The following is a 20,959-nucleotide window of genomic DNA, read 5'->3' as shown; positions in this document are numbered from 1 at the left end:
TGATGAGTAATTGTATAATAACTCGTATTTTCACATTGTCATGGATGTTTGAAGATTTGTTTTAGATTGTTGCATTTGCATTGGTACTGTTTATACAACTGAGTGATAGTACAACTAGAGTATAGGCTAATAGAAAAATTGACAAAAAACTTGGTTTTCTGGTTTTTAATACACAAATCCAACTTTTAGAACACGTAAACTACCCATACCAATATAATTAATATTACTACCAATTTTAATAATTACTCAATTATATTTTCGTAAACATTATTTTCTGTGGTTTTGGAGAGAGGGAAGCATTAGAAACTCCAGTGAAATCTATCGAAGAGAAATCAGGCGGTGCAAGTTTAAAATTCTTCACCACAACAACAACAAATATGTTCATCATCATTTTTGCTATTTCTTCGCCAGCGCACATTCTTTTACCTTAAACAAATTTCTATTCTCTCCGTCTTACACATATTCTACCTTTGTACCGGTTTGAAAAGGAACGAATGATTCCGGTTTGAAGAATTTTCCCGCATCGTCCAGAAATCTTTCAGGGCGAAATTCTTCCGGTTCCTTGTAAACTTTTGGATCCATGTGGATTGCCCATAATAAAGGCATTATCATTGTATCTTTCGGAATTGTAAAACCTTCCACGCAAATATTTCCGGACACCCATTGTGGTACTCCCAATGGTGTTACAGTTCTAATTCTGGCCACTTCAGCAATAGCTGCTCTAGTGTAGTGTAAGTTCACAAATTCATCCATTTCTACTGTTTTATCTTGCACTACTTCTAGAAGTTCTTGTCGTATTTTATTTTGCACTTCTTCGTACTGGGCCAGATATAATAGAATCCAACCAAAGGAGGTTTTGATGGTTTCCGTGAAAGCCAAATAAAGGTCAAATAGAAGGTAGTGAAGTTGATCATGGTTGTAAATATGCTGAGGGCCACCTTTAGACATCTGGAGGAGAAATGCTTGAATAAGATTAGATGGAGCATCTGTTTTGAGACTCGACATGGACTCTTGGCATTCGTTTATAAGTTTTTTTTGAACATCACGAACTATATGAAGAGTTTTTTCTACTGAATCTACTGATTTTTTGAACTTTGGTAAGAAACTGAAAATATTCAAATTTTAACTTTATGTATTTTGCTTCTAAATCATTCACATGCCGTAAAAATGGCAAGAAATTTAATAGACCTCCAAATGCTACGGCTTTAACAACTTCGTCGAGGTTCTCTGCTAAATCAATAACCGTCTTGTCGTCCATCGAAAACGATTTGCCCAGAAGTATCATACCGGCGATATTACTAACACAACGGGCTACATATTCGGAAGGATCCATTGACACACAACGATTTGTACATTTAAAAACCTGTACAAATTCCTCAACATGTTTTTTTATTAGCGCCTCACACGTTTTTTTATTTGGGGAAACTCTACTGGCTCCCATTATTCTTAAAAAATTTGTTACAAACTTACGTTGATCTTTCCATTGTTCAAGAGGCAGTGTAAGTATCCCTACAAATACTTATAAAATTTCCAAAATTCTATTCCGAATCAAGTACCTTTGCGATTAAATACGGTGTTTAACATATAGAGTGGAGGTCTTTCAAGTGTTTCATCCTTTGCTAACAACTTCTTTAGTATTTTTGCGTCGGCTATAACGACGGTGTTTAAAAAACCAAGTTTAACCCTATAAACAGGTCCATATTTTTGAACAAGTTTTGTTAATGTTAAGTGTGGTTCTACTGGATTTAGTTTGTGTAAGTAACCTATAATTGGTAAATTAAATGGTCCTGGAAGACATTTTTTATCACGGAAAATAGTGATAAAAAGTAGTGCTGTTATTATTATTACGATAAGTATAGTTAAGATCACCTAAAAAGCGAATATTGTTTTATTTATTGTATTTGTACTGTACATACTGAATTTAATTTTAGTGTTGTCATTCTTCACTAAATTAACGCGTGGTTTGGTAAGGAAGACACGATATTAAATACAATTGTAATGAAATTGTTATACACAGCAGTACCACTGATAGTACGACAACAAAGTAGCTGGTTAGAAGGAGGTATACCTTAAACCTTGCAAGGTTAAATGCAATTTACATCAATAAATATAGTAATTAAACATGTTTTAAACTTTATTATTAAACTTGCATCATAATTATGGTTTGAAATACGCAAATTCTTGCGTAATCAAGCTTTTCAAACACCGGTGTTTTAAAGTCGTCCAGATATCACGAAACGCTTTAATGAAGACGAAGAAATAGGTCTGTCCGTCTGTCTGCCGTCCCGAATTTTTATTAGACAGATAATCTCCGAAAGTACTAGGCCGATTGTTATCAAATTTTGTATTTACACTAGGTATATCATGTAGATGGTAAAACAATAACCAAAATTTGTCTAATCATCCCCGCCACTAATGTGATGACGTCACTTCAAAATTGTACATAGTAAATAGGTTTTAAATTGTATCAAATAACATAGTCTTACAAAAAAAATCAAAATTGGGAAACCACATTTTGACATTTAATTTGAAATCTGCAAAACATCTGCTTCTGGCTTTCCAATTGTGCATCATTTTTAATAATTTACAGAAATAGTCTTTTTTTCAGCGAGACTAACACTTAAAAATTATTAAAAATATTGTTATTATTATGTCGTGGATATGGATTTTAAAATCATCAACTGACATTCAGTTAAGGTTAGTTTTCTCATAATTTTCACTGGTTATGTAGAATTGCGGATCTCCGCGCAATTCACTCTTCGCTGACGGAATTGCGTCACTCGGCGCAGTCGCGTCAGTGCGAGCACTCCGTAAACTTCTTAAGAACAATCGTCGTTGAGATGCAAAACCGTAATAAAAAGACGACTTTCCATAAAAATATAATCTTTATTGAATTCTAGATAGGTTACAACCCAAACATAGATATACACACACAAATATTGTTTGTTATGTTATATTTTACTTAGTGCCTAGTTAGATTTTTGAAAAGATCAGTTTCTGCGGTTTAGGTGCCAGTGTGACACCGCAAATACCAGTAAAATCTAATGGTGTAGAGTCAACTTGCTCAATTCTAAAATTCTGCAACACTCCAGCTATAAATATCGACGTCATTATTTCTGCTACATCTTCACCAATGCACTTCCTTTTACCTAAAACCAAAACTCTAAATTTTTCAGTCGTCCATAACTTTCATCTTACCGCTTTGAAACGGAAGGAATGATTCCGGTTTAGAAAATTTTCCATCGCTGTCTAAAAATCTTTCAGGATGAAATTCTTCCGGCTCTTTATGAAACTTTGGATCCATATGGATCGCCCATAATAAAGGCATTATCATTACACCTTTTGGGATAGTAAATCCATCAACGCAAATTTTTTCGGAGACGCTGTGTGGTATTCCTAACGGTATTAAAGTTCTATTTCTGGCAACTTCGGCAATAGTTGCTCGAATATAGTGTAAGTTTGCAAAATCGTCCACTTGAACTGTTTTATCTTGTACCACGTGGTAGAGTTCTTGTCGCATTTTATTCTGAACCTCGGGGTATTGGGCTAAATAGAGTAAAATCCAAAGTAAGGAACACATCGTAGTTTCAGTGAAAGTGACATAAAGGTCAAATAAAAGATAATGTAGTTGATCCATATTGTAAATATGTTGAGGCTTGCCTTCAGATATCTGTAGTTGAAAGGCGTTAACAAGATTCAACCTAGAATCCACACAAGTCGATTTTTCACATTCATCTATCAGCGTTGCTTGAATTTCATGAACTCTACGAACGGCTTTTTTCAGCGATTTTAATTTGTTTTTGTATGGTGGCAAAAATCTGCAACTATCGTATTTTAAACTATTATTATTTAATTACAAACCATACCGTAGAACTGGCAGGAAGTTCAGTGGAGCTCCGAACATTATCAATTTAGTAAATACGTGAACATTCTGTGCTAAATCAGCAACTTTGGTGTCATTCAAGGAAAATGGTTTACCTAAATATATACTGCTAGCGGTACTGCTTACCAAATGGGTTATAAGTTCCGACGGGTCCAGGGGTTGACAAAAAGCTTGATTTTGAACAACCTAATTGAAAAAATAATAACACATGTGTCACTTTTTTCTTTTTCTAACTTACTTGTACAAATTCATCGACATGTTTTCTTATCAATTTTTCACAAGCTTTTTTGTTGGGAGAAACTTTAGCGGCTCCTACTGTTCTCAAAAAATTTGCCACAAACTTACGTTGGTCTTTCCATACGTCAATAGGAGCATGTGACATTCCTACAACAATAGGAAAAATTTCTCGTTGGAACTTCGCTGTGAAAGGTACCTTTGTGTTCGAATGAGGTATTTATCAAATAGAGAGACGGTCTGATAAGTGTTTCGTCTTTTGATAACACCTTCTTCAATAGTTTGGCATCAGCTATGACTACAACTTTAACCATGCCGATTTTGATGCTATAAATGGGTCCATATTTTTGCGCAAGTTTTGTTAAAGTCAAGTAAGGTGCTATTGGATCTAACTTATGTAAGTAACCTATTACTGGTAAATTCCAAGGTCCTGGAAGAGTTTCCTTGTCGTGAAAAATTTTCACCAAAAGTAGTAGTATTATTATTATTATTAAGACGACTACAGTTGTGGCCATCTGAAAAGATTTTATCATTTATAATAAATATTATATTTAGTTTATAGCACTTAAGCAAAATACAAACGCTGCTTACATTTTTGGGCGAAGGTAGCACTCCTGAACCGAATAATGCACTTTAACTCATGCGATATTAACAAAATGCACTATGTTCACATTTATTATTAATAATGATGCAAATAATCTCTGTAGAAAAATCCGTAAACATGATAAAGTATAAATAAAATTCAGGCTGTTAAACTCTTGTACTCCATTTAATAGACAAATCCACCTTGGTACATACCATAAAACTATTGATAAATTCTCTAACACACAAAAACCCTATTTAATACCCTATATCGGTTTAAAGACTATTTTTTGGGGTTTAGGAGACACAGTAGAATTACAAATGCCGGTGAAGTCTATCGGGGAAGAGTCAGTAGGTGCAAGTTTAAAATTCTTCAACACAATACCAACAAACATCGACAACATCATCTGTGTTAAGTCGTCTCCAATACACATTCTTTTACCTTAAACAAATTTCTGCACTTCTCGTTTTATGCGTTTTCTGTCTTACCGGTCTGGAACGGAAGGTACGATTCCGGTCTGAAAAATTTTCCATCGTTGTTTAGAAATCGTTCAGGGCGGAATTCTTCCGGTTCTTCGTAAACTTTCGGATCCATGTGGATCGCCCATAACATCGACATTATCACTGCGCCTTTTGGAATGGGAAATCCTTCCACGCAAATATTTTCGGAAACCAATTGTGGTACGCCAATTGGTACTACACTTCTAATTCTGGCCACTTCAGCGAGAGTCGCTTTGGTGTAGTGTAAGTCTGCAAAGTCATCCATTTCTACCTCTAGTAGTTCTTGTCGTATTTTATTTTGTACTTCTTCGTACTGGGCCAAGTATAATAAAATCCAACGAAAGGAGGTTTTGGTAGTTTCAGTGATGGCAAGATAAAGGTCGAATAAAAGGTATTGTAGTTGGTCATGGTTGTAAATGTGCTCAGGGCTGCCTCTAGACATCTGGAGGAGAAATGCTTGAATGAGATTTGACGGAACTTCTGTTTTATTACTAGACATGGATTCTTGGCACTCATGTATAAGTTTCTTTTGAATATCACGAATGACATGAACGGATTTTTTTAAGGAAGCTAGTGATCTTTTGTACTTTGGTATGAAACTGGAAACATTCATATTTTAAATTTTCGTGTTTTCCTCTAAACCGTTCACATACCGTAAAAATGGCAAGAAGTTTAATGGACCTGCAAATGTCATGCGTTTAACTACCTCATCAAGATTCTGTGTTAAGTCGGTAACTGTTTTGTCGTCCAAGGAATATGATTTACCCAGAAGTAGCATTCCAGCGATATTATTAACACAGTGGGCTATATATTCTGTAGGATCCATTGTTACACAATGATCTTCACTTCTAATAATCTGAACAGTGGAAGGAAATTTATCAAAGAATCTTCCGTTAACTCACTTACTTGTACAAATTCTTCCAAATATTTTCTTATTAACGCCTCACAGGTTTTCTTATTTGGGGAAACTCTACTGGCTCCTATTATTTTAAAAAAATTTATCAAAAACTTATGTTGATCTTTCCATATGTCGACAGGCAACATTAAGATCCCTACAATGACTATCAAGTTTTCTATATAGTTTATTCGGAATCTAGTACCTTTTCGATTAAATACCCTGTCTAAAAGATAGAGCTGCGGTCTTTCAAGTGTTTCGTCCTTTGCTAACACCTTTTTTAGTATTTTAGCGTCAGTTATAACGACGGCGTTAACAGAACCAAGTTTAACACTGTAAACAGGTCCATATTCTTGTCCAAGTTTTGTAAAAGTTAAGTGTGGTGCTGCTGGATCTAGTTTGTGTAGGTAACCTACAATGGGCAAATTCCATGGTCCCGGAAGACATTTTTTGTCACGGAAAATCGTGAACAAAAATAGTGTTGTTATAATTATGACGATAAATATCGTCACGATCATCTGAAAAAAATTTTGGTTTATTTGTTCTATTTGTACTGTACATACTGTATTGTTTTAGTGTATATTTCTTCAGTTGTACTTAAACGATGTCTTGTCAACACGGTGAAAATAATTTGTAATGAAGTTGTTTATACTCAACAAGACTATCAACAATGTAAAAAGCCTAAAAAGAAAATAGCGATTTTGACGATAAATGTAGACATAGCAAGGCTAAATAAAATTTACATTTATTAGCATGCTGATTATCAATAAGTGTGTATATCACGTCCCTAAAATTACAACAAATGTTACGTTGTATTCCTGCGCCATAAAACCAACGTGATTTATAGTTAGTTGGATCATATTTTAATTTAGTTTAGGGTACTCCATTTTGCAAAACATTAATACATACTCGTATTTAACGTTTACATTTTTCCAAAAACTGGTTTTACTGCAAATAGTGCAACATAATAAAAGTCCGTTGAATAAAAAGACAACCAATTTTAAAATTTTGTTTTTATTGTAAACAAATATTCACATAGATAATTATACAACTCATATCTTTGTGGAAGTTATTTTTTGAATTTTGGACATTAGCGGAAAATCACAAATAGATGTAAAATTTATCGGATCTAAAATCTATTGAAGAAGTCTGCAAAAGCGTCTACAATTTCACATGGATTATATTATATTATATAACTCATTGACTTTCTATTCTAGAATCTAGATGTTCTTTTTTGCTTTGAATAAAGCTCCAGAACTTTTTGGAATCAACAGGTATGGATTGTTCTAAGTCAGATAAGTATTTTTTGTAAGCAATATTAATAAGTAAGTTGTTTGGAGTTGAAATGAAGACGTTTAAATGCGTCTTATGATTGTGAAGATCCACTCTTTTTGTACTTATTTCTTAAAAGCACTATTTTTTTACCGAATAGAATTAATGACGTCACTACTAAACCAAGCAGGGATTTAATACTGGCGTTGGAGATTTGAGAAAGAATATTTGGACATGGTTGAGTCAAATAAACTGTACAGAGTATCATAAAATTCGGAATATGCTTCTTCAACATTATCAATATTATTTATAAAACTCCAATCAATATCAAATGCCTATAAAGGACTCTGCAAAGAAAGTTAAACTTAGCCCCGCCCACCTACCCGTTTTCTCATTTTCTTGTTACAAAATAAGAACTAAATCTTAAGGTAAATAATATAACAAAAAAATTACTGTTAGGCCTTTTTTTTAACAGCCGCACTCCTATTCTACAGTTGAACATATAATTAACCCCGCCCACCCACCCCGCCTTCATTTCAGAGATCCATTTTATCTGCTCTGAATGAAAGTGGATCCCATATTGAACAGAAATAAAATTAGTCCTTAGAACGAGAATAGCGTGGGTGGGTGGGCGGGGCTAGTACTTGCTAAGATAAGACTAAACAATATTAAGAGTAGTAAAGAGAAGGGGAATCGACGGGGCTATTCCTTGGTTATAGAGGACTCTGCAGAGGAAAATATATTTACCCCGCCCAACCGCCCCGCCTCCATTTCAGTGATTAATTTTATCTGGTTTGAATTAAAGTGGATCCAGTAATGAACAGAAATAAAATTTGTCCTTAGAATGAGAATAGCGTGGGTGGATGGGCGGGGTTAGTACCTACTTGCTAAGATAAGACTCACTTTGGCAATTGACCTACCATCTAAGAAAATAGAGGGTGAGTGGGTGGGTCTACCACCTGCTAAGATAAGACTGATTTTGGCAAATGACACACTTTACGACATAGAGGGCGGGCAGGCGGGCGGGGTTAGTACTTACTCAGATAAGAGTAAACAATATTAAGAGTGGTTAATAGGATGAACAGGCGGCGAATGGGCGGGGCTATTCCTTGTTTATAAAGGGCTCTGCAAGAAAAAGTTAAACTTAGCCCCGCCCACCCACCCGTTTTCTCCTTTTCTTCTCACAAAATAAGAAATAAGTCTTAAGATAAATAGTATAACAAACAAAAACTGTTAGGTCTTTTTTTCTTTTTTAATAGCCGCATTCCCATTCTGAAGAAAAAAATATAATTAACCCCGCCCACCCACCCTAGCTCCATTTCAGAGATTCATTTTATCTGCTCCGAATGAAAGTGGATCCCACACTGAATAAAAATAAAATTAGTCATTAGAATGAGAATAGCTTGGGTGGGTGGGCGGGGTTATTAATTGCTAAGAGAACCCCCACTTTGGCAAATGATATACCCTCTAAGAAAATAGAGGGTGACTGGCCGGGTCAAGCACCAGCTAAGATATCACTGATTTTGACAAATGACACCATTTAAGACAATAAAGGGCGGGTGGGCGGGGCTAATACTTGCGAGGATAGGACTAAACAAACTTAACAGTAGTTACTAGAATGACGGGGAGGCCAATGGGCAAGGCTATTCCTTGCTTATAAAGGACTTTGCAAGAAAAAGTGAAACTTAGCCCCGCCCACCCACCCGTTTTCTCTTATTTTTTTCTTACAAAATAAAAAATAGATCTTAAGGTAAATAGTATAACAAAAAAAACCTGTTAGGCCTTTTTTTCTTTTTTTAACAAGTGCACGCCCATTCTGTAGAAAAAAATATAATTAACTCCACCCACCCACCCCGTCTCCATTTCAGAAATTCATTTTATCTGAACAGAAATAAAATTAGTCCTTAGAATGAGAATAGCGTGGGTGGTTGGGCGGGGCTAATACTTGCTAAGATAATTAGTCCTTAAAATAAAATTAGTGTGTGTGGGTGGGCGGGGTTTATAATTGCTAAGACAAGACTGACATACCCTCTAAGAAAATAGAGGATGAGTGGGCGGGTCTAGCACCAGCTAAGACGAGACTGATTTTGGCTAATGACACCTTTTGCACAACATAGAGGGCGGGTGGGCGGGGCTAGTATTTGCTAAGATAAATCTATACAATATGAAGAATAGTTACTAGAGCGAAGAGGAGGCGAATCGGCGGAACTACTCCTTGCTTCTAAAGGATTCTGCAAAAAAAAGTTAAATTTAGCCCCTCCCACCCACCCGTTTTCTCATTTTCTTCTTACAAAATAAGAAATAAATCTTAAGATAAAGAGTATAACAAAAAAATTACTCTTTTTACTTCCCGAGCGTAAGCAAAGGAAGTATTGTAATCGAGTCCGTCGGCCGACTCTCTACTTTTACGTTTTCTCGATCTTTCATGACCCCTAGAAGACGAAGAAATAGGTCTCCCATTTCCGTCTGTCTGTCCGTCTGTCCGTCTGTCCGTCTGTCCGTCTGTCCGTCCGTCTGTCCGTCCGTCTGTCCGTCTGTCCGTCTGCCGTCCCGGATTTTTATTAGACAGATAATCTCCGAAAGTACTCGACCGATTGTTGTGAAATTTTGTACTTATATTAAGAATATCATGTATATGGTAAAACGCTAACCAAAATTTGTCTAATCATCCCCACCACTAATGCGATGACGTCACTTCAAAATTGTACATAGTAAATGGGTTTTCAATTGTATAAAATAACATAGTCCTACACATGTAGTTTACAACTCTGAATCGACTTTTCACCCGAAACGTCCAGATTTTTGGAAAAAAAATCAAAATTATAAAACAACATTTTGAAATTTAATTTTTAATCTGCTAACCAGAATGCTTTGAAATGTTGCAGATGTTTTAAGGCTATAAAGAGCATCATAAATCTTTAGTCAAAAAATATTTGCTTATCCCCTCCAAAAACTTGATGACGTCAGTTCAAAAGTTTGTGGAATAAATCATATCTAAAATGTACAAAATATGATGAGTCTGTACTTGTGATCTATCACTCCATTCATATTTTTTGGATTTGCATATACAGGGTGACTCAAAAAAATTAATGAATGCGTAAATATATTTTATTGATTTAATCAGGAACTACAAAACGGAATGCTCTGAAATCTTGCAGATGTTTTAAGGTCATAAAGAGCATAATAAATGTTTAGTCAAAATATATTTGCTTATCCCCTCCAAAAACTTGATGACGTCAGCTCGAAAGTTTGCCGAATAAATCATATCTAAAATGTACAAAATATGACGAGCCTGTACTTGTCATTTATCATATTTTTTGGATTTGCATATACAGAGTGACTCAAAAAAATTAATGAATGCGTAAATTTATTTTATTGATTTAATCAGGAACTACAAAACGGAATGCTCTGACATCTTGCAGATGTTTTAAGGTTATAAAGAGCATAATAAATGTTTAGTCAAAATATATTTGCTTATCCCCTCCAAAAACTTGATGACGTCAGCTCGAAAATTTGCCGAATAAATCATATCTAAAATGTACAAAATATGATCAGTCTGTACTTGTGATCTATCACTCCATTCAAATTTTTTGGATTTGCATATACAGGGTGATTCAAGAAAATAAATGAAAGCGTAAATTTATTTTACTGATTTACTCAGGAACTACAAAACCGAATGCTTCGAAATCTTGAAGATATTTTAAAATTATCATAAGCATGGTAAATTTTTGATCAAAACGTATTTGGTCGTCCCCCCTAAAAAATTTAAGATGTCACCACAAAATTTTGCTGAATAAATCCTACCTAAAATGTACAAAATATGGTGAGTCTCTTCTTGTGATTTATCATTCCATTCAAATTTTTTCGATTTGCATATACAGGGTGACTCAAAAAAATTAATGAATGCGTAGATTTACTTTATTGATTTAATCAGGAACTACAAAACCGAATGCTTTGAAATCTTGCAGATGTTTTAAGGTTATAAAGAGCATAATAAATTTTTAGTCAAAATATATTTGGTTATCTTCTACAAAAAACTGATGACGTCAGCTCAAAAGTTTGCCGAATAAATCGTATCTAAAATGTACAAAATATGATGAGCCTGTACTTGTGATTTATCATTCCATTCATATTTTTGGATTTGCATATGCAGGGTGACTCAAAAAAATTAATGAAGGCGTGAATTTATTTTATCGATTTAATCAGGAATTACAAAACCGAATGCTTTGAAATCTTGGGAATATTTTAAAGTTATTATAAGCATGGTAAACTTTTGTTCAAAATGTATTTGTTCATCGCTCCTAAAAAAATTGATGACGTCACCCTTAAATTTTGCTAAATAAATCCTATCTAAAATGCAAAAAATATGATGAGTTTGTACTTGTGATTTATCATTCCATTCATATTTTTTAGATTTTCTTAAGAGGTGGTTCAAAAAAATTAATGAAGTCAATTTATTTTATTGATTAAATTAAAGGCAACACTTATTATTAGTATTACACCCCAACCAACCCAATTTGGTAGACACAAAATTTGTTAAAGGAAAAACTCGGTTGAAACATAAGGGTAGCACGCTTATTTACATCGACTTTAACATTACAGACCTGCATTTGTTTTATGCGCTCACTTGGTTCCGCGAATGTGAAATAGACATGATAATCAACCAATTGTGAATTTCACCGTCAAGAATTAAAATAAAACCCAATGTTTTATATAATAAGCGGAAGTCGAAGCAATAAAACCGATGGTCGTTTTGTTTACAGTTTCTCTGTTTGACTCTCACGTATGCTGTTACGCCTGTCATCTTAAATTAAGAATGTTTATACATACACGATTTTCAGTTGCCTCTGATACGTATACGTGAGTAAATTGTTTCGTTATTTTATTGATTATGACAAATCAATATTCAAAACGACCCAATTCATTTTCCCGAAAATTTGAGAATACAATAATTTTATTCTTAGTATTACACTACATCTATCCCAACTGATATACGTGTCCTTGCAAAAATGTAATGAGAAAAAAAACACAATAGGCATGCAGTCGTCAAGTTTCCGACAGCGAGGGAAGTACTGTCTAAACTCTTTAGACCAATTTTTTTAACAGCCGCACTCCCATTCTGCAGAAGAATATATAATTAACCCCACCCACCCACCCTGTCTCCATTTCAGAAATTTATTTTATCTGCTCTGAATGAAAATGGATCCCATACTGAACAAAAATAAAATTAGTCCTTAGAATGAAAATAGCGTGGGTGGGTGGGCGGGGTTATTAATTGCTAAGATAAGCCTCAGTTTGGCAAATGACATACCCTCTGAGAAAATAAAGGGTGGCTGGTCGGGTCAAGCATCAGCTAAGATAAGACTGAATTTGACAAATGATACCATTTAAAACAATAAAGGGCGGGTGGGCGGGGCTAATACTTGCTAAGATAACATTAAAAAAAATTAACAGTAGTTGCAAGAATGAAGAGGCTTCAAATCCGCGGGGCTATTCTTGGCTTATAAAGGACTCTGCAAGAAAAATTAAACTTAGGCCCGCCCACCCATCCGTCTTCTCATTTTCTTCTTACAAAATAAGAAATAAATCTAGAGGTAAATAGTAGGAGTATAACCAAAAAAATTACTGTTAGGCTTTTTTTTTTTTTTTTTTAACAGCCGCACTCCCATTTGCAGAAGAACATATAATTAAACCCGCCCACCCACCCCAGCTCCATTTCAGTGATTTATTTTATCTGCTCTGAATGAAAGTGGATCCCATACTGAACAGAAATAAAACTAGTCCTTAGAATGAGAATATCGTGGGTGGGTGGGCGGGGTTATTACTTGCTAAAAATAAGACTAACTTTGGCTAATGACACTCTTTAAGACAATATAGGAAGCGGGTGGACGGGACTAGTACTTGCTAAGATAAGACTAAACAATATTTCCAACACATTTAGAACGCAACCCGCGTAAATATTGACAGAAAAGCTGTAGAGGGAATGCCAAAAGAAGAAGAGTTTGGGGGTTTATCAGAGGTAGAAACCCAAGTTTGGGGTTTTAAATTGGTCCCACCAGTGCAAGTTGAAATCGAGATATTGACTTAATTTAAAGAAATGATCTTTAAGGATGCCTTTAATATAACGAATTTTTAAATTTGTTTCTGTTTTCTATGTAGGAGAATTTGATTAACTGCTTCCGAATCACTCTCTAAGATGACTTTTATTGGGCAACTACGTAGGTTGTTGATATTGAACTTCCCGAGCCTAGAAATGTTTACATCTTGTTTAATTGATTTTAAAAGATTCGACTGTTACTCTCCTCCCTATTAGCGATAATTTTATCAACTTGTATCTGTAAGGAAACAAAAACTTTCACTGAATATATAAAAATCCCGTATTATTCTGTCTAAACAACATTAATAATTTTATTCCTAAAAGTGAATTATAAAATACTCCTAGATGTTATTATTATGTAACTTTGTAGCCGACTTTAGCAAATTTGCACTTATATCTTCTTAAAAATGATCTTCTGTGGTTTAGGGGTCAGCGAAGCACCACAAACACCAGTAAAATCCAACGAACAACCCTCAGGACGTCCGATTTCAAAGTTCTTCAAAACATTAACAACAAATATTTGCAACATCATGTGAGCTAGGTCTTCGCCAACGCACATTCTTTTACCTTAAACAGAAGTCTGCACTCTCAGTTTTCTACAAATTCCGTCTTACCAGTCTGAAACGGAAGGAACGATTCCGGCTTAAAAAAATTTCCATCGCTGTCCAGAAATCTTTCAGGACGAAACTCATCCGGGTCTTTGTGGACTTTCGGGTCCATGTGGATTGCCCATAATAGCGGCATTATCATTGCACCCTTGGGAATGTTAAAATTTTCAACGGAAATATTTTTAGCCGCATAGTGTGGTATTCCCAACGGTGCTAAGGTCCTAATTCTACTCACTTCAGCAATCGCTGCTTTAGTGTAATGTAAATTTGCAAAATCTTCCATTTCCATCTCTAGGAGTTCTTGTCGAATTTTATTTTGCACGTCCTGGTACTGAGCCAAATATAACAGTGTCCAACGTAAAGTGGTTATGATACTTTCAGTGGAGGCCAGAAAAAGGTCAAATAGGAGGTAGTGTAACTGGTCAAGGTTGTAAATATGTCTAGGAGCTCCTTTGGACATTTGCGACAGAAATGCCTCAACAGCGCTCGATGGAGTGTCTTCACTGAAAGACGTTTGACACTCGTCTATCACTTTTCGTTCAATTTTACGAACCCTGTTCATTGCTTCTTTTAACTCGTTTATTGATTTTCTGAATTTTGGTAGGAAACTTGAAGGAAAAAATTAAATTGTGTGATAGGACTACAAGTTTACACATACCTTAAAAAAGGTAAAAAGTTTAAGGGACCTCCAAACGCTATGGATTCAGCTACTTTATCAAGACTTTCTGTTAAATCAGCAGCCGTCTTTTTATCCAATAAAAGCTGTTTGCCCAGAATCAAGCTCCCGGCGACGTTATTTACATAGAGGGTAACAAATTCTGAAGGATCCAATAGTACAGAATGGTTTTGACTTTCCACAGCCTAAATATTTAGTCAACAAATCTTCAATTGAAACAATGTTTTATCAACTCACTTGTACAAATTCTTCTGCATATTCTCTTATTGATGCTTCACACGCCTTTCTATTTGGTGAAACTCTGACTGCTCCCACTGTTTTCAAAAAATTTGCCACAAATTTGCGTTGGTCTCTCCAGAGATCGAGAGCCGCAAATGCAAATCCTAGAATAACGGTAGGTAAATTTTTCAGACTATGTTTTTTCCAAAAGTAGTACCTTTGTTTTCGAAAATCGTGTTTAACATATAGAGAGGCGGTCTTGTAAGAGTTTCGTCTTTTGCTAAAACCTTTTTCACTATTTTCGCATCAGCTTTAGCTACAACATTAATTAGGCCAAGTTTAATGGTATAAACAGGACCATATTTGTCGACAAGTTCTGTTAAAGTTAAATAAGGTGCCGTTGGGTCTAGTTTGTGTAGGTAACCTATAATTGGCAAATTCCATGGTCCTGGGAGACTTTTTTTGTCACGAAATAGAGTAAAAAGAAGTAGTGTTGTTATAATTATTACGACAAATATTGTTCCAATCATCTGAAAAATTTTCATTTGTGTATTGTATTTGGACTGTGCATACATACCGTATTTAAATTTAATGTTATAATTCTTCAGTATAGTACAACGAGGTACTACAATCACGGTACGATATTGAAGGTGTATGTAATGCAGTTGTTCATACTCAACAGTGAAAATATCAACAGGTATCTTTTCAAAACTAGCAAGGTCAAGTAAAATTTACATGCATTAGTAGACAAAAATGTATCTGCATGGTTTTATTGTAAACATTTTTAATGCACAAAATAAAAATCTTAAAAAAAAACACCAATTTTAACATTTCATTTAACAAATATTTATATTTTTAGTTATTCTGCATGGTTCACTTTACTAATGCGACAAATATATGATTCGCACATGGTAACGGTACTATTAACGTACCTTTGGGAATTGTAAACCCGTCGACGGTTTTATATTGCAGAGGTGCAAGTTCTTCTCGAACTTTATTCTGCACGTCTACGTACTATGCTAAATATAGGAAAAGAAGGAGATTGCCTTGGAACAAAATGTTTAGCATATAGAGAAATATTATTATTGCCAAGTGGTAGAAGTACCACAATGTTTCACAAAGTTATAACTTTTTAAATATAATTTTCTGTGCTTTAGGGGTTAGCAAAGCACCACAGACACCAGTGAAATCTATTGGAGACGAGTCAGGACGTTCGATTTTAAAATTCTTCAACACATTAGCTATTAATATCGACATCATGATTTGTGCTATATCTTCTCCAATACAGACTCTTTTACCTAAAACAAATCTCTATACGTTTCAATCCTTTGTAAACTCATTCTGTATTACCGCTTTGAAACGGAAGGAATGATTCCGGTTTAACAAAAAATCCATCATCGTTCAAAAATCTCTCAGGACGAAATTCCTCCGGCTCTTTGTGTACCTTCGGATCCATGTGAATTGCCCACAATAATGGCATTATCATTGAACCTTTCGGAATAGTAAAATTTTCAACGCAAATATTGTCGGACGCACAGTGTGGTATTCCCAGAGGTGCCACAGTTCTGATTCTTGTTACTTCAGCAATAGCTGCTTTGGTGTAATGCAAATTCACAAAGTCCTCCATTTCTGCTCTTTTATCTTGCAAAACCTCTACAAGTTCTTGTCGTATTTTAGTTTGCACTTCGTCGTACTGCGCCAAATATAGCAAAATCCAAACTAAGGTACTTATGGTGGTTTCAGTGAAACCAATGAAGGTGTCAAAGAGAAGATAATGCAGCTGGTCAAGGTTATAAATATGTTTAGGAGCTCCTTTGGACATTTCTAGCAGAAATGCTTTTATAAGACCTAATGGAGGATTTGTGTTGACGTTACAGACGGATTTTTGGCATTCGGTTATCAGTGTCTTCTGAATTTCACGAACTCTACTAACGGCTTCTTTGAGTGCTGTTAATGATCTTTTATATTTTGGTAAGAAACTTAAAGAAACGATAAAATTAATAGTATGACTATCGTAAATCCATAGCATACCGTAAAAAAGGCAAGAAGTTTAGTGGGCCTCCAAAGGCTACTAATTTAATTATGGTGTTGATATTGTGTGCTAAATCGGCAACCGTTTTGCTATCCATTGAAAATTGTGTCCCCAGAAATAACCTGCTGGCGATTCCACAAACGTAATTGTTAAGCAATTCTAAAGGGTTCAGTGGTACACAAGCTTGACTTTTCACAACCTGAAAATTGACACCAAAAGAAAATTTTCCACTTCACGACTTCTTCCAATTACTCACTTGTACAAATTCTTCAGCCTGGGTTCTGATTAACCTTTCACACTCCTTCTTATTTGGCGAAACTCTAGCGGCTCCGACTGTTCTTAAAAAATTTGCCACAAATTTGCGTTGATCTTTCCACAGATCGATGGGTGTGAAACCGAGTCCTACAATGACAGTGAAGTTTTCGATGTTTGTTCTGGTCCAAAAGTAGTACCTTTGTTTTCGAATGTCGTGTTTGTCATATACAGAGACGGTCTTTCGAGTGCTTCATTCTTTGCTAACACCTTTTTCAATATTTTCACTTCAGCTATGACTACAACGTTGACGAAGCCGAGTTTAATGCTATACACAGGACCGTATTTTTTGGCAAGTTCGGTTAAAGTCAAGTAAGGCGCCGCCGGATTTAATTTATGTAAGTAACCTAAAACTGGCAGATTCCAGGGTCCTGGAAGGCACTTTTTATGATAAACATTTTTCCAGAAAATTACTGACAATATTATTGTTAGTACAAATAGCGTTACGATCATCTGCAAACAAATGTCGGTTTGTTTATTATTATTTGTTTTATAGTATTGGAGAAATAAAACAAAGCACATTGCTATTTATATTCACCATTCTTTACCTTGAACACATCAAGTTAATATTAAAAAATGTTTTTCTGGAAATGTGTTGAAGTATTTATAATATACTTACTACGTCAATAAAGAACACCGTATGCAAAAATTAGTACCTATTAAAAATAATGGGGTTCCAAAGGCCAAATACAATGTAGGTACCACTTTACAAAAAATGTGTTAAGTCCACTGTGAACACTGAAAGTCAATTTAGAATAAACAATGATACAACGTAGGTACCATATGACCGAAGAAAAAATCCTCTAGTTAGCTACAGGTAGGTCCTTCATTTGTTAGACTATACAATAGAAGACCAGAAATTTTGATAAGATCATCTAGAAGAAACTGTAGATGAATAAAATAAACATGCAGACATGTTTGAAATTGTACAAGAAGAAAGTAGGGAAAATTAGAGAAAAGACAATAATTTATTACGCACTAAGTTTATTTTAAACCAGCCCCAATCCATTCACACTCATATTTTTGTAAAAATTATTTGTTGGGATTTAGGTTTTAGCGTACAACCATAATGACCGTCAAAATCTAGACAGTCACTACGTTCTATTTTAAAGTTCTGTAAAACAGTAGCAACAAGCACTGACATAATTATTATTGCTAGTTCTTCTCCAACGCAGATTCTTTTACCTTGAAAAAAATTTACATTTTAGTTAGTCTACAAGTCTTATCTTACCAGTTAAAAAAGGAAGAAGTAGCTCCGATTTACAAAATCTTCCATCCTTGTCCAAAAATCTTTCAGGACGAAATTCTTCCGGGTCTTTGTAAACTTTTGGATCCATGTGAATGGCCCATAATAATGGCGTTATCATTGTGCCTTTAGGAATTGTAAATCCTTCAACGCAAATATCTTCAGAAGCGTAGTGCGGTATTCCTAAAGGTGCTATAGTTCTAATTCTCATCATTTCGGCAATAGCTGCTTTAGTGTAGTGTAAATTTTCAAAGTCTTCCATTTGTACCGTTTTATTTTGCAATATTTCTAGGAGTTCTTGTCGCATTGTATTTTGCACGTCTTCGTACTGGGCCAAATATAGCAAACCCCAGGATAAGGAACTTGTAGTACTACTAGTAGAACCAATAAAAACGTCATACAAAAGGTAATTCAGCTGCTCGATGTTGTAATTATGCTTAGAACTTTCTTTAGACACTCGTAACAGAAACGCTTCAATAAGATTCGAGGGAGAATCCTTGGTACACATGGACTTTTGACATTCATTGATCAGGTGGGTGTGAATTTCAGCAACTTTGTTCACGGCGTCTTTTAGTGCTGGTACTGCGTGTTTGAACTGTGGGAAGAAACTAAAAAAAATCACCACGTTTTAAATTTAAATATATAATCTAAGTATAAATCATATATACCGTAAAATGGGTAAGAAATTTAGTGGACCTCCAAATCCCACTGATTTAGCTATCATGTTAAAACTCTGTTGTAAATCAGCAATCATCTTGTTATTTAACGAAAATGGTTTACCCAAAAACAACATTCCCGCGATATCGCTTACGTAATTGGTGAGCAGTTCTAAAGGATCTACTGGGACGCACAAGCTTTACTTTTCACAGTCTAAAACATTGCTTCTGTATTTACAACAATTTCTAGAAGACCATTTTTTTTTCTATAACTTACTTGTACAAATTTTTCGGCGTGCTTTTTTATTAACTCCTCACACGCTTTCTTATTGGGTGAAACTTTAGCAGCTCCGACTGTTCTTAAAAAAATTGCCAGAAATTTACGTTGCTCTCTCCATAGATCAACAGACGCAAAAGCCACTCCTATAAGAAATTTGAAGCTTCCAGAATACGTTTTTCTTGATGCTAGTACCTTTATGTTTGAAAGCTGTGTTTATCATGTAGAGAGGCGGTCTTTCAAGCGTTTCGTCAATAGCTAACACCTTCTTCAATATTTTGGCATCGGCTATGACTGCAACGTTAATCGAGCCGAGTTTGATGCCATAAACAGGTCCATATGTTTGGACAAGCTTTGTTAAAGTCAAATAAGGTGCCACTGGGTCCAGTTTGTGTAAATAACCTATAACTGGCAAATTCCATGGCCCGGGAAGACACTTCTTGTTACGAAAATTTACCAACAAGAGTATTGTTAATATTGTTGTTATTACGATAGACAGAGCTGTGATCATCTGGAAAGTAATTGTCGGTATATTTGTCATTATTTTCTACTTTTACAAGATTGGTTTTATTTTAAATATTTGCTATGTTACCTTTGTGCGGTATTTATTTTATAACACTGTATTAATGACCTCCGTAGTGTGACTAAGTCAAAATATCTTATCTACGCAAATGTGATGTATGCTTGCGCTATTTCACTGTCGCGACCTTACTTGTTGAGACATAATAATCCTACTTCAAGTGGTTATTTTTTACAATAATTTAGTTAGTTTAGTTCCCAAAAGTGGCCTCTATTTAAAGCCATATTCCCTTCTAGAGGTTCCGCAGTCGAGGTCTTTCGAGATTGCCCATCACGACTTCCACTTCCAGACTTTTCTCCAGCCGCCATCACCAGCAATGAGTCATCATTGTCGTACACACTAGAAACGCACAGGCGTGCCCTTCCTTAGTGCTGATCGTCACTCTATCTTCCATACATTCCTGTACTGATTTCTCGAACTCACTCTTGAGTTGATGTTCGACTTCCTCTTTTATTTTTCGATCCATTAAGACCACATTTTCTCCGACAAGATTTTGTATAACCTTCAAGTTAATTTGTTTCTATGTCCATCATTTGTTTCTTAAATCCTGTTATTTCACTTTTGTTGGTAATGTAATATTCAACATTCATATGCCGTGTTATATTCGGTAAGGGAAATTTATCGTCCTCAATTTTTTGATTAAGTAACCTATAATCGATAACTACTCTCCATTTCTTTTCCCCATTTTTATCATTTTTCTTTGGAACTAGAAGAAGTGGTGACGAATATTCGCTTTTAGATTCTTCTATTATATCATCCTTTAACATGTTACGTATTTGTTTTTCGATTTCTAGTTTTTGTGTTTGTGGAATCCTATAGGGTTTGACATAAATAGAACTTGTATTATCCTTCAGTTTAATGGATTGTTTTTATATAAATTAGTAGTCGA

The 20,959-nt window shown here is 35.0% G+C and overlaps 7 protein-coding genes across 8 annotated transcripts; all 7 read right to left on the bottom strand.

Moving 5' to 3' along the window:
• Positions 1-250: 250 nt before the first annotated feature.
• LOC135131729 (cytochrome P450 306a1-like) lies at positions 251-1,940 on the bottom strand. The gene is made up of 5 exons (XM_064059577.1): positions 1,917-1,940; positions 1,557-1,869; positions 1,161-1,509; positions 477-1,105; positions 251-426 (listed from the first exon to the last, which is right to left on the bottom strand). The coding sequence occupies exons 1-5, from the start codon at positions 1,938-1,940 to the stop codon at positions 251-253; spliced, it is 1,491 nt and encodes a 496-aa protein (XP_063915647.1).
• Positions 1,941-2,866: 926 nt separating this feature from the next.
• Positions 2,867-4,812, bottom strand: LOC135132196 (cytochrome P450 306a1-like). 2 transcript variants are annotated; one of them, XM_064060194.1, is made up of 7 exons: positions 4,709-4,812; positions 4,317-4,632; positions 4,122-4,267; positions 3,867-4,069; positions 3,661-3,818; positions 3,199-3,546; positions 2,867-3,149 (listed from the first exon to the last, which is right to left on the bottom strand). In XM_064060194.1, exons 2-7 carry the CDS (start codon positions 4,630-4,632, stop codon positions 2,974-2,976), a joined length of 1,347 nt encoding a protein of 448 aa, XP_063916264.1. In that variant the 5' UTR covers positions 4,709-4,812; the 3' UTR covers positions 2,867-2,973. The 2 variants fall into 2 exon arrangements, with proteins under 2 accessions (XP_063916264.1, XP_063916263.1); XM_064060193.1 differs by having other exon boundaries at positions 3,199-3,818; positions 4,709-4,811.
• A 55-nt stretch (positions 4,813-4,867) lies between these two features.
• On the bottom strand, positions 4,868-6,746 carry LOC135132197 (cytochrome P450 306a1-like). The gene is made up of 6 exons (XM_064060196.1): positions 6,659-6,746; positions 6,301-6,613; positions 6,107-6,252; positions 5,854-6,056; positions 5,189-5,799; positions 4,868-5,141 (listed from the first exon to the last, which is right to left on the bottom strand). The coding sequence occupies exons 2-6, from the start codon at positions 6,611-6,613 to the stop codon at positions 4,966-4,968; spliced, it is 1,449 nt and encodes a 482-aa protein (XP_063916266.1). The 5' UTR covers positions 6,659-6,746; the 3' UTR covers positions 4,868-4,965.
• A 7,001-nt stretch (positions 6,747-13,747) lies between these two features.
• Positions 13,748-15,660, bottom strand: LOC135132673 (cytochrome P450 306a1-like). Its single transcript, XM_064060838.1, has 6 exons — positions 15,545-15,660; positions 15,185-15,497; positions 14,986-15,131; positions 14,731-14,933; positions 14,079-14,680; positions 13,748-14,031 (listed from the first exon to the last, which is right to left on the bottom strand). The coding sequence occupies exons 2-6, from the start codon at positions 15,495-15,497 to the stop codon at positions 13,856-13,858; spliced, it is 1,440 nt and encodes a 479-aa protein (XP_063916908.1). The 5' UTR covers positions 15,545-15,660; the 3' UTR covers positions 13,748-13,855.
• A 429-nt stretch (positions 15,661-16,089) lies between these two features.
• LOC135131728 (cytochrome P450 306a1-like) lies at positions 16,090-17,852 on the bottom strand. Its single transcript, XM_064059576.1, has 6 exons — positions 17,832-17,852; positions 17,452-17,764; positions 17,256-17,401; positions 16,999-17,198; positions 16,318-16,946; positions 16,090-16,265 (listed from the first exon to the last, which is right to left on the bottom strand). Exons 1-6 carry the CDS (start codon positions 17,850-17,852, stop codon positions 16,090-16,092), a joined length of 1,485 nt encoding a protein of 494 aa, XP_063915646.1.
• A 474-nt stretch (positions 17,853-18,326) lies between these two features.
• LOC135131727 (cytochrome P450 2U1-like) lies at positions 18,327-19,350 on the bottom strand. The gene is made up of 3 exons (XM_064059575.1): positions 19,226-19,350; positions 18,543-19,165; positions 18,327-18,496 (listed from the first exon to the last, which is right to left on the bottom strand). The coding sequence occupies exons 1-3, from the start codon at positions 19,348-19,350 to the stop codon at positions 18,327-18,329; spliced, it is 918 nt and encodes a 305-aa protein (XP_063915645.1).
• On the bottom strand, positions 19,350-20,118 carry LOC135132365 (cytochrome P450 2J3-like). The gene is made up of 4 exons (XM_064060439.1): positions 20,083-20,118; positions 19,686-20,001; positions 19,491-19,636; positions 19,350-19,427 (listed from the first exon to the last, which is right to left on the bottom strand). The coding sequence occupies exons 2-4, from the start codon at positions 19,999-20,001 to the stop codon at positions 19,395-19,397; spliced, it is 495 nt and encodes a 164-aa protein (XP_063916509.1). The 5' UTR covers positions 20,083-20,118; the 3' UTR covers positions 19,350-19,394.
• Positions 20,119-20,959: the final 841 nt, after the last annotated feature.

This window comes from Zophobas morio, unplaced genomic scaffold, assembly GCF_036711695.1.
Source record: "Zophobas morio isolate AGI-343-1 ecotype UQ-CSIRO unplaced genomic scaffold, CSIRO_AGI_Zmor_V1 ptg000021l, whole genome shotgun sequence".
Taxonomy (NCBI): domain Eukaryota; kingdom Metazoa; phylum Arthropoda; class Insecta; order Coleoptera; family Tenebrionidae; genus Zophobas; species Zophobas morio.
The sequence above is the reverse complement of the archived record's forward strand: the minus strand, read 5'-3'. Positions and strand labels throughout refer to the sequence as shown.